The sequence below is a fragment of the Mus caroli genome, unplaced genomic scaffold, assembly GCF_978045245.1.
Source record: "Mus caroli unplaced genomic scaffold, Mus_caroli_1 scaffold_8, whole genome shotgun sequence".
Lineage (NCBI taxonomy): Eukaryota > Metazoa > Chordata > Mammalia > Rodentia > Muridae > Mus > Mus caroli.
The window spans coordinates 59751647-59763836 of NW_028227263.1; the positions used below are offsets into that span (position 1 = coordinate 59751647).

General features: G+C 35.1%; 1 protein-coding gene across 3 annotated transcripts in view; it reads left to right on the plus strand.

The window, feature by feature from the left end:
• Window positions 1-12190, plus strand: part of Folh1 (folate hydrolase 1) — a 67316-nt gene that overhangs the window by 40932 nt on the left and 14194 nt on the right. For all 3 annotated transcript variants that reach the window (XM_085841553.1, XM_085841552.1, XM_085841554.1), the window contains 4 exons: window positions 1593-1684; window positions 4216-4306; window positions 9900-10164; window positions 10550-10631. In XM_085841553.1, the coding sequence (XP_085697679.1) occupies window positions 1593-1684; window positions 4216-4306; window positions 9900-10164; window positions 10550-10631 (530 nt within the window). The remainder of the gene's footprint in view (window positions 1-1592; window positions 1685-4215; window positions 4307-9899; window positions 10165-10549; window positions 10632-12190) is intronic.

Genomic DNA, 12190 nt, shown 5'->3' on the forward strand with positions numbered 1-12190 from the left:
ACTGCAAAAATCAAGCAACCCACAAAACCAGATCATTGGACATATTTACCAATACTGCATTTCTAAAAAAAATCATAATTACTTTACATAGGATTTATAAATAAATCTTTGTATTCAAAGCATGGAATTAAGTCAGGAAACATGATTCCTACTACAGGTATAAGAAATATATTAATTAGTATTAGCATTTAGTTATTTAGTATCTGTATCATTTAAAGGCAGTTTTATTAGTTACTATATAGCATGTGAAACTTAAATGTCTTAAATCCAGTGTTTCAGAGAAATCAAACTGTTCAATAATTTATGGCAAATTATGAGGAAGCTTGACTGTTTTGTTCATCTCCTGAGTTAGTGACCTTCTGCTACAGCTGTAAAAACACTGCTGGGTCAGGCTTAATATTTGTAATTTATAAAACTTTCCTTTATTTCTTTCTTTGTTTCCTTCTTTGTTTCCTTCTTTCTCTATTTTCTTTGTTTGAAGAGAGTTTTTGCTATTATTTAAATATGTTTATTTGATAGACTGATATTTTTAATAATATAGTATTGTTCTTTTAAATTTATGTTCCTTAAGAAAATGGAAGTGAGTTTATAAATGTGAATAAAGTAATTTTGTTTCTTTATTCCTATTTTATTTATTAAGATATAGATATATCTTCTAATTTTCTTCTAATGTGAAATAAATCTAACTTGTGTATATATAATTATTAATGGATACATTTATTACAGTATATACTACATGAACCTCTACATTTTTATATAAACTATTAAATATTGTAAGTGTTCAATAGATTTTTATATTTTTAAAGTATTTTTTATTTTTTAGATATTTTCTTTATTTACATTTCAAATGTTTTAAACTATTACACTTAGGTATTAGGTATAAAACATTCCAAAGATTCTTCCACTGAACTTAAATAACTATGGAACCTTAGTGATGTTCAACTTATTACATACTCTTGGTACAATTTTATATGCTATAATTCTAAAATTTAATAATATTGGGTTTTTTTTTACTTCTTTTTTTTCACTCATAAAACCAGACAATGATTTTAAACCCTATTTGCTTAGCAAAATTATAAAAATCAATCAAGTAAAAGAACTAGTCATTACATTCCTTTATTTATGTTATATAATGATTTCATTATGGATCATGTAAGACTTCTGCAGTCCTACAGATAAGAGGCAGTAATAAAGGAATATTTTCTTTAGTAGGAGAAGTATATGGTTTTGAGAATAGTTTTCTTTGATCTAGGAAAATTGGCCTATGCTTGTTTTCTCCACAGACAATGACTTGCTAATTTGTGAATTCTTTTCTATATATCCCTTATCTTCACACTTGCACACTATACATATACAAACATTTTCTCTTCAGAACTTTTTATTGTAACTCTCTGATCCCTATGCTTTTTATTGATCCCAAAACCAAGAGTATATCAAGGAATCCTATAGCAACCACATAATTCACAACTACTAATATAGAGATCTTATCTCTTATTTTGCTGAAATGTAGTTTAACTCTTCACATTCTTATAATGGACATTTAAGCTTATTCATCAGATTTGTGAGAATTCTCCTGTTTATATTTTGTATAGCTGCAAAGCCCAGATGAAGGTTTTGAAGGAAAATCTCTTTATGATAGCTGGAAAGAAAAGAGTCCTTCACCTGAGTTCACTGGAATGCCCAGGTACAGCAACAACACAACCATTCTACCAAGATGGTCACTGCGGGAATGTTTTGGATATAAAAGTGTATATTTGCCTTAATATTTTACTAAGAAGTAGCTTTCAAAATGCTCTAATATCTGAAAAGAAATATTTGTCTTCATAATAAAAGGTTGTGTTTAAAATAAAATATTTTTCTATGTTTTGAAATTATTTCTGATGGTTTCAAAATTTATTTTTAAGCAAGCTATATGCAAGAGGCAGCATCCAAGTATCAAAGAACAAATTTGACATTTAATGCAAACTGAGGTGGCATGTAGAGTGTGCCTTTGAAATTATCTTGAGTGATTGCTAAAGGCCAGAATAAAAATTTCCTTCAGAAGAGGCAAGAAAATTGTTGGACATTGTTCATTGTTGGACAATGAAGAAAGAAATAAAAAGATAGTATGAGAATCTCTCTCTCTCTCTCTCTCTATTGCTTTCTTGATCACATGCACACACACACACACACACACACACACACACACACACACACACACACACAAGATGAATGAAGCAATCTTCAACAAGTTCTAAGAATTTTATTTTTTTTCTCTTATATCTTATACATCCCTTTAAAAACTTTCAAGGAGCATAAAAATTACAATGCAGCTACATTCTATTTTTCTTTTAGTGAATGATTATAGTTTTAAAATGTATGTTCCTCAATACCTTTACATAAAAAAAACCAAAAAAACACTTTATGTATTACAGGTGAAGAAACAGAAAATCGTTCCCAAGAACCTACATACATTTTTAACTAAGCAACTTATTATAAATTAACAAAAGTTTAAGCAAACAAGGTAATTTTCTCAGCAGGTCCTCTTAACTGACAGGCTACATTTTGTGGTTACAAAGAAAGAATCAGTTATCTCAGTAATTATTTAAAGAAGTAATCATATAAACATTTTAAAAGAATTACAAATGTAAACATTTATTTAAAAAACAGTCATTACAGGGGCTGCAGAGATGGCTTAGCAGTTAAGAGCACTGTCTGCTCTTCTGAGGGCCCTGAGTTCAAATCCCAGCAACTACATGGTGGCTCACAACCATCCGTAATGAGACCTGACTCCCTCTTCTGGAGTGTCTAAAGACAGCTACAGTGTACTTACATATAATAAATAAATAAATCTTTAAAAAAAAACCAGTCATTTCTATTTTAAATCTTCAAGGTACATAACTACTCACTAACAGTTTTTATTAAATCTTATCAGGAAGCTGAGGAAAAAAATGGAAATAATTCTTTATTTCACATTTTTTATCACATTTTTTTATCACATTTGATTACTAGCCTACCTTCAGCAAAAGTCATGTAAGTCAGTTCTATTCGATCTGCCATTGCTCTTATTCCCTGAGCTTAAAAAATCCCCAGTTCAACTATTTAGTGGAGCTGCCTTCCTGAACTTCAGTTTGTTTTTAAGATTTTTTTACATCAGAGCCATTGACAAAAACATCTTAACAAACTTCTCAAAATTCTTTCTAAGGGTGGAGGTCATTGCTAACAATCTACATGTTTAAGAACTTTCCAAGGGTGGTGACTGAATCAATGATATGTTCCAGAAGCAATGCTTGAAAAAAATCACCAAGCACTATAACTTTGACTGCTAATCATATGGCCCAGTGGACAGCTGGGGCCCGCTTAGAATCTTCATCCAACACATAAATTACAAAGGACATGAAGACCATGAGAACAACCAGCAGAGAGATGCACCAATACAGCATCAATTACTCAGGACACTTAGTACTTGGGTCTCTGCCTTTCTGAAGAACATACATGTATTTAGTTCTAACTGGTGGTCTGCATTCTGTAAGTTAAACTGTTGTTCCTCTTTCAAAGGCCTTGACAGCCAAGCTTCTAATGCCAAGGGCCCTTCAAATTATTCTGTGAGAAATAACTAACAATTTATAAAATAAAGTGAAAACTATGGTGCCCATTAGAATACCTGATATTTGTACATGGTCCATGTTAATGGTCACAATGGAGAAAATGGAACACAATTCCTGCCAAACATTTCTCACATGTCTGTCTATAACTATTTCTTTTACTGAATACCATGTATTTAACAAATACTGCATCTACTCTGATAATATTATAACTACAACTTAGTGGTTTTATCTTTACATGCAAGAGAAGGGAAACAAATATCTCAATAGTTTGTAGAGGTAGAGATCTACAGAGTGAATATGTTGATCTGACCAAATTTATATCCTAATCTGAAAAAGACTTTTTCCATTCACTAATTTGTACAACAAAAATGAAACAAATATTTTGAGCAAAAGTATTTTCCAACCTCCAAAATCTTAAAATAAATTGTGATTTATGAAAGTGACCATCCATGGAATAGTATTGAAGAAGAAGTACATTTTTCAGTACCAGAAAAAAATATCTTATTTCAACTGTATGTCTAATGCTCTCATATTTAAAATGGTATGACTAGAATGTAGAAACTGATCTTTGGTCTTTATAGAATGAACAGAGTACTCTGAACTAATTATACTGATTTTTGTCTCTCAGAATTAGCAAGCTGGGGTCTGGCAATGATTTTGAAGTATTCTTCCAAAGACTTGGAATTGCTTCTGGCAGAGCCCGATATACTAAAAATTGGGTAAGTCTGAGTTAGAGAATCCTTACAGATTAAGTATGGGTATGTTTTAACCAAATTAATAAGTTTTACTTTAAGACTTATTAGAGGAAGGGGAGTACTGGAAAGTCATAGAGATGTCTCATTGGTTCTTTGTCCTGCCTTTGTTACCCTGAGCCTGTATTCACATTCCAGTTGCACTCATCTTTTCCCCTGATCTTTTCCTAATGTTTTCCCTTAAATCAACAGTTCTCAGGTTGTGTGTCTTGACCCCTTGTGGGTCAAATGTCCCTCCTAGAGGTCATTATTATATATCCTTCTTATCAGATCTTAATGTTATGATCCATAATAGTAACAAAGTTACAATTATAAAGTAGTAACAAATACAGTTTTATGATTTGGTGTCACCACAATATGAGGTACCCTGTTAAAGGGTCACAACATTAGTAAGGTTGAAAAACACTGCCTTAAATATATTATGTTTTATTGATTCAGTGACTCAATATTTACTTCATAATTTAAGTTCCTGAGAATTATGTTGGGCTCATCTTTACTTACTTTCACTCCAAATTTATCAAACCAAGTAAGATATGACAATATTTGGACTTCTGTCTGTTATTGTAGCTCAGATCATCAAACAAAAAAAAATCACTTAATAAATATTGATATAAAGCAACAAAACCATAAATCATTTTTATTTCTTGTATTTAGTGATTGATAAATCTTTAGTAAGCTTTAAAAATGTATAGATTGAGGGTGTAGTGGCACACACTTTAATCCCAGAACTCGGGAGGCAAAGGCAGGCAGATTTCTGAGTTTGAAGCCATCCTTGTCTACAAAGTGAGTTCCAGAACAGCCAGGGCTACACAGAGAAATCCTGTCTCGAAAAATCATTTAAAAAAATGTATACATTATAAAATCTGTATTAGTTCTGTAAAAGCTTCTTGCTAGCAATTTATGAATCATATGTTAACTGCACCCATGTTTTCTGTTTTATACTGAGGTTTTTCTTTTTAATTTTGTACTAATTTTAACCTAATTTTAATTTTTAATTTGTAAGTAATATCTTATACATATACTTTCATTTTCAAATATATGTTATTAAAGAAAAAAAGCAATAGTTATTGTCTTACTTAGGTTTATTAATGCTGTGATGAAACTTCCTGACCAAATGAGCTTGGGAAAGAAAGGTTTAATAGGTTCACACTTCCATGTCACTGGTCATTATCACAGGAAGTCAGGGATTAAACCTATAGGCAAAGAGCTGATGCATAATCCATAGATAGGTGCTGCTTACTGACTTGCTTGTTCTGACTTGCTCAGCCTGCCTTATTATAAAAACAGGATCACCAGCCCAAAGATGGCATCTACCCACAATAATTTTGGTACTTCCTCCATCAATCACTAATTAATAAAAGACCCTACATGCTTGTCTACAGCCTGATCTTATGGAAGCATTATCTCAGTTGAGTTTTCCTCCTCTCAGATAACTCCAGCTTTTGGCAAGTTGACATAAAACTAGCCAGCACAATTATTAAACTGATTATTCAATTCACTAAAGATGATTAAAAGGAAGAATATAGTCACAGGAAAAAAGATTGGACCCAACTCTAAATTCCTATTGTGCTTAAACTCTAAAGTCAGAGGGGATTATTCAGACATCAGTGAATCTTTGTATGTATTATCACTTGATCAAGTTACTTGCCCTCAGCCAGAGATCTTTTGGGGGTAAAAAGTTGAGTTTTTATGGGGGTTAAGATGAAAATAAATACATTTGACATATGAAACTAAACCAATCAAATCCAGGGAATTGCCAAATGAATCAACTTTGAATTCAGAATTAAACTCATCCAAATTAATAATGTCACAGTCTCTGTCTCTCAGAATTATACTAAATAAAGTGTTCTTTATATCTGGATATTTATTTATTTTATTCTATTTATTCTATATTATTCTATTTGAGCTAGCCTCCGCATCCCCCCATCCCCACTCGCCTCCAACATGCAGGAGGGTTTTGATGGTGGGGAACTCCCAAATGTCTATCAGGGGAAGACTTTAAAATAAGCAGCAAGCAGGAGATAAGTGTGCAAGCATCTAATTGGAAAGCTACTGTGGTCTTTAACAAAAATTGTTTGGTGCTGAGAGTCATATCATAACTTAATTTCTGCTCCCCTCTGCATTGCTGGTCTTTAAGAAGGGGGGAAATTATAATCAGAGGGGTGCAGGTTTGTTAGGGGAATAACCTGGAGACTCTGGTCTTGTTGAGGGTGTAGTATGGAAATGCTAGTATTGTTGGGGATTAGCTTAGAGACTGGGTTTTGTTGCAGGTCAACTTGGAAACTACTGCTAGGTACTACCTGTTAGTTTAACTAAATTCTAACTTAGGTTTGGTTTTCTAAAATGGAGTATGAACTTAAAAGATTTGGCCTCTCATGAGCATCACCTCTCTCTCCTTAGAAAGACCCCAAGTTCACTATGGGGCTCTCTCTGTTTTCTCCACTGGTCAGCATACTATCTCTCAGAGTTTTATTTGGAGGATTTTCAGTGATACAGAGTTCTACTTCATAAATTCATAAATTTGCTCCACTGGTGTTTATTTATTCCTCAACTCTCTCCTTAAATAATTGATTTTCTAATGCAGTACTACATAGTCCTTTCTTTGGCCTCTTTACAAACTTCTATATCTCTTATATTTTGGTTGAAAAGTCTTAGGTGTGTTTCTTAGGGAATGTTTTCATATTATTTTTGCAGCATGTGTACACGTGTGTCTATCTGTACATGCCTAGGGTAGTCCTTTATTAAGTTATAAGAATCTTAGTTTACATGATCCCTGTCTGCTAGTTTTCTTTTTTTTTTCTTTCTTTTTTTTTTTAGAATTAATTTTTTATTAGGTATTTTCCTAATTTACATTTCCAATGCTATCCAAAAAGTCCCCAATACACCCCCCCCCACTCCCCTATGCACACACTCCCACTTTTTGGCCTTGGAGTTCCCCTGTACTGGGTCATATAAAGTTTGCAAATCCAATGGGCCTCTCTTTCCAGTGATGGCTAACTAGGCCATCTTTTGATATATATGCAGCTAGAGTCAAGAGCTCTGGGGTACTGGTTAGTTCATAATGCTGTTCCACCTATAGGGTTGCAGATCCCTTTAGCTCCTTGGGTACTTTCTCTACCTCCTCCATTGGGGGCCCTGTGATCCATCCAATGGCTGACTGTGAGCATCCACTTCTGTGTTTGCTAGGTCCCTGCATTGTCTCACAAGAGACAGCTATATCTGAGTCCTTTCAGCAAAATCTTGCTGAGGTAATGTCTATCTTTTTCTCCGAGGTGAGTTTCCTGTAAGCAGCAAAATGTTGTGTCCTATTTGTGTAGCCAATCTGTTAGTCTATCTCTTTTTATTGGGGAGTTGAGTCCATTGATATTAAGAGATATTAAGGAATAGTTATTATTGCTTCCTTTTATTTTTGTTGTTAGAGTTGGCATTCTGTTCTTGTGGCTGTCTTCTTTTACGTTTGTTGAGGGATTACCTCCTTGCTTTTTCTAGGATGTGGTTTCCGTCCTTGTATTGTTTTTTTTTTTTTTTTTTTTTTTTTTTTTTCTGTTATTATCCTTTGAAGGGCTGGATTCATGAAAAGATAATATGTGAAATTGGCTTTGTTGTGGAATAATTTGGTTTCTCCATCTATGGTAATTGAGAGTTTGGCTGGGTATAGTAGCCTGGACTGGAATTTGTGTTCTCTTAGTTTCTGTATAACATCTGTCCAGGCCCTTCTGGCTTTCATAGTCTCTGGTGAAAAATCTGGTGTAATTCTGATAGGCTTGCCTTTATATGTTACTTGACCTTTTTCCCTTAATGCTTTTAGTATTCTATCTTTATTTAGTGCATTTGTTGTTCTGATTATTATGTGTGGGGAGGAATTTCTTTTCTGGTCCAGTCTATTTGGAGTTCTGTAGGCTTCTTGCATGTTCATGGGCATCTCTTTCTTTAGGTTTGGGAAGTTTTGTTCTATAATTTTGTTGAAGATATTTGCTGGTCCTTTGAGTTGAAAAATCTTCATTCTCATCTACTACTATTATTGATAGGTTTGTTCTTCTCATTGTGTCCTGGATTTCCTGGATGTTTTGAGTTAGGATCTTTTTGGATTTTGTATTTTCTTTGATTGTTTTGCTGATGTTCTCTATGGAGTCTTTTGCACCTGAGAATCTCTCTTCCATCTCTTGTATTCTGTTGCTGATGCTAGAATCTATGTTTCCAGATTTTTTTCTAGGGTTTCTATCTCCAGTGTTGCCTCAATTTGGGTTTTCTTTATTGTGTCTACTTCCCTTTTTAGGTCTTGGATGGTTTTATTCAATTCCATCACCTGTTTGGTATTGTTTTCCTGCAATTCTTTAAGGGATTTTTGTGCTTCCTCTTTAATATCTTCTACCTGTTTTGCAGTGTTCTCCTGCAATTCTTTAAGGGATTTTTGTGCTTCCTCTTTAATGTCTTCTACCTGTTTAGCAGTGTTCTCCTATATTTCTTTAAATGTGCTATTAAAGTCCTTATTGATGTCCTCTACCATCATCATGAAATATGCTTTTAGATCCGGGTCTAGCTTTTCCGGTGTGTTGGGGTGCCCTGGACTGGGCAAAGTGGGAGTGCTGGGGTCTGATGATGGTGAGTGGTCTTGGTTTCTGTTAGTAAGATTATTACGTTTACCTTTCGCCATCTGGTAATCTCTGAAGTTAGTTGTTATAGTTGTCTCTGTTTAGAGATTGTTCTTCTGGTGATTCTGTTATCCTCTATAAGCAGACCTGGGAGACAGGCTCTCTCCTCTGAGTTTCAGTGGTCAGAGCAGTCTCTGCAGGCAAGCTCTCCTCTTACAGGGAAGGTGCACAGACATCTGGTGTTTGGACCTCCTTCTGGCCGAAGATGAAGGCCCAAAACAGGACCTTTCCCAGAAGCTGTGTTGCTTTGGCGGGTCACAGAAGCTGTCAGTTTGTGTGGTACACACTCTCACCTGTGCACACTATGTTTGTTGGAGTCTCGGAATCAAGATGGCTACTGCCAATCTAGAGGCAAAAGCCTCCTGAGCCGGGTGGACACCTGTCCTCTGGCCTGGAGGGTGGCCAGATGTCTGGGGCCCGAAAAGGGTGCTGCCTCAGAGGCTGTGTGGCTCCCGCTTGTCCCAGAAACTGTCAGCTTCTGTGGTGTAAACTCTCACCTGTGCAGACTAAGTTCCTAAGTTCGGTGGAGAACCGGAACCAAGATGGCTTCTGCTGCTCCTGAGGCAAAGGGCTCCCGAGCCGGGCGGACATCTGTCCTCTGGCTGGGAGGGTGGCTGGATCACCTGTACTATTAAGATCCCATGGCTGGTGTTGTGAGTAGCTGGCAGGTGTCAGCAGACTCTGCGCCCTAGCTACCTCAGTGCTGGTCAGAACGGAAGAGGCTTGTGCCCCTACTCAGGCCGGGTTTTCTGCTTCCCTAACTAATGCCTAGTTTTCAAACCACCATAATAACACTGCAGTAAATATCATGGAATAGGGGTTGTGGAATAGGGGTTGTGGAATAGGGGTTGTTATAAGCTATCTTAAAGAGATGCATTTTGTTTTTGTTTTTTTTTTTTTTCTCCTAGAAAACTAACAAAGTCAGCAGCTATCCTCTCTATCACAGTGTCTATGAAACATATGAGTTGGTAGCAAAATTTTATGATCCAACATATAAATACCACCTCACTGTGGCCCAGGTTCGAGGAGTGATGGTATTTGAACTTGCCAATTCTATAGTGCTTCCCTTTGACTGCCAAAGTTATGCTGTAGCTCTGAAGAAGTATGCTGACACTATCTACAATATTTCAATGAAGCATCCACAAGAGATGAAGGTTTACATGATATCATTTGGTATGTTGCAGTTTACCTTTCAATTTGACTCCTGTGTTTCTAAATATTTCTCATTGTTATTTCTATTGTACTAGATCAGATATTCTTTTTCTCTTAAGATCTGTTCTGAATTACATAGATGCTCAAAATATATAAATACTTCATAAAATAGTTTTCTATATTGTTTCCACATTTTTTATCTGTATAGAGACCATTAAAACCCCCGAGGCTTTGTTTCTTTTACTGAAATGAGCTTGCAAGTCTTACATTGACCAGTTTTAAACTCATGGGCTGGAGTGATCTTTCTGTTTTGGCTTCCAAAATGATGAGACTGCAGACATTACTACCTTACCTGCTTTAGAAACCATGTTTTTAAAACTTTTGCTAACTTGGATTTCTCTTTCAGATTCACTGTTTTCTGCAGTAAATAATTTTACAGATGTTGCATCTAAGTTCAATCAGAGACTACAAGAGTTAGACAAAAGCAAGTATGTCCTCAATTAATCAATTAATCAAAATATATAATTATATACATGACTATATATGTAAAATATCATTAATTCATATTTGCATTGCTGAAATACCTTTGAAAATTGTTTTATATTTCTGTCTTCCCTCTAATGCATTGTGTTCAGTATTGCCTGTCATTCAGATTTTATTTGACATGAATTGCAGCTAGATGGCAGTGCCTTCCTCATGCCAGACTATTGGATGCAACTAGGCAACTACAGTGTTGGCTCAAATATAATTTGGTTTCACTTTGCATCATTCTCCATCCTGATTCCTTTATTCTTGCAGGGTGCTTCTCAACTTCTACTAGAAGTCATTATGTCTACACACAGACCATCCTCTCCACCTCTAGTAAAAATTCTAAAATAATAATAATAATAAATACTGTGAAGTAAATATGTGAACTCCTAGACAAATATTAATTCTGTGTAAAACGGAACCACTGAACCATAAGAAGAGTTTTAAAATATTACAATATTTACCCTGTTTCATTGCAAAAGTATAAACTGGCAAACAGATCCTTAGTTTGCAAAATGAAGTTGCAATCCTGTATAATGTGCAGGGTTGTTTTAAAATTAAAACTTTCTATAAAAGCAGTCAGAAGAATCAGCCAGGCATGGTTGCACAAGCATTTAATCCCAGCACTTGGGAGGCAGATGCAGGTGGATTTGTGAGTTCGAGGTCAGCCTAGTCTACAAAGTGATTTCCAGGACAGCTAGGGCTATACAGAGAAACCCTGTCTTGAAAAAAAAAAACAAAACAAACAAACAAAAACAGAACAAAACAAAAAAGTATCAGTGACAGTTTCATATTATTCTCATTAAAAGTAATATAAAATGAAAATATAGATAAACTAATGGATAAAATAACACTATTTATTAAAGTGATAATTTTCACTAAATTGTATCCTGGCTTAATTGTGCTAAAATCAGATGAGCTACCCAAGGGCTTTTTGGTGGAATTTTTTTTGGTGTAAATTTTTATTTACAATTACAACCTTAATAACACATGGCCCTTAGGAACTTGGAATCTGTAAGAGTGTTTGCTGTATGACATTTGAATGCTGATGAAAATAGAAAGTAAGGATGATATATTTGACAAATTCTTCTTTTTTATTTTTAATATTTTTATTATGTATTTTCCTCAATTACATTTCCAATGCTATCCCAAAAATCCCCCATACCCTACCCCCAATTCCCTACCCACCCATTCACATTCTTTTGGCCCTGGCATTCCCCTGTACTGGGGCATATAAAGTTTGTGTGTCCAATGGGCCTCTCTTTCCAGTGATGGCCAACTAGGCCATCTTTTGATACATATGCAGCTAGAGTAAAGAGCTCCGGGGTACTGGTTAGTTCATAATATTGTTCCACCTATAGGGTTGCAGATCCCTTTAGCTCCTTGGGTACTTTCTCTAGCTCCTCCATTGGGAGCCTTGTGATCCATCCATTAGCTGACTATGAGCATCCACTTCTGTGTTTGCTAGGCCCCAGCATAGTCTCACAAGAGATAGCTATATCTGGGTCCTTTCAGCAAA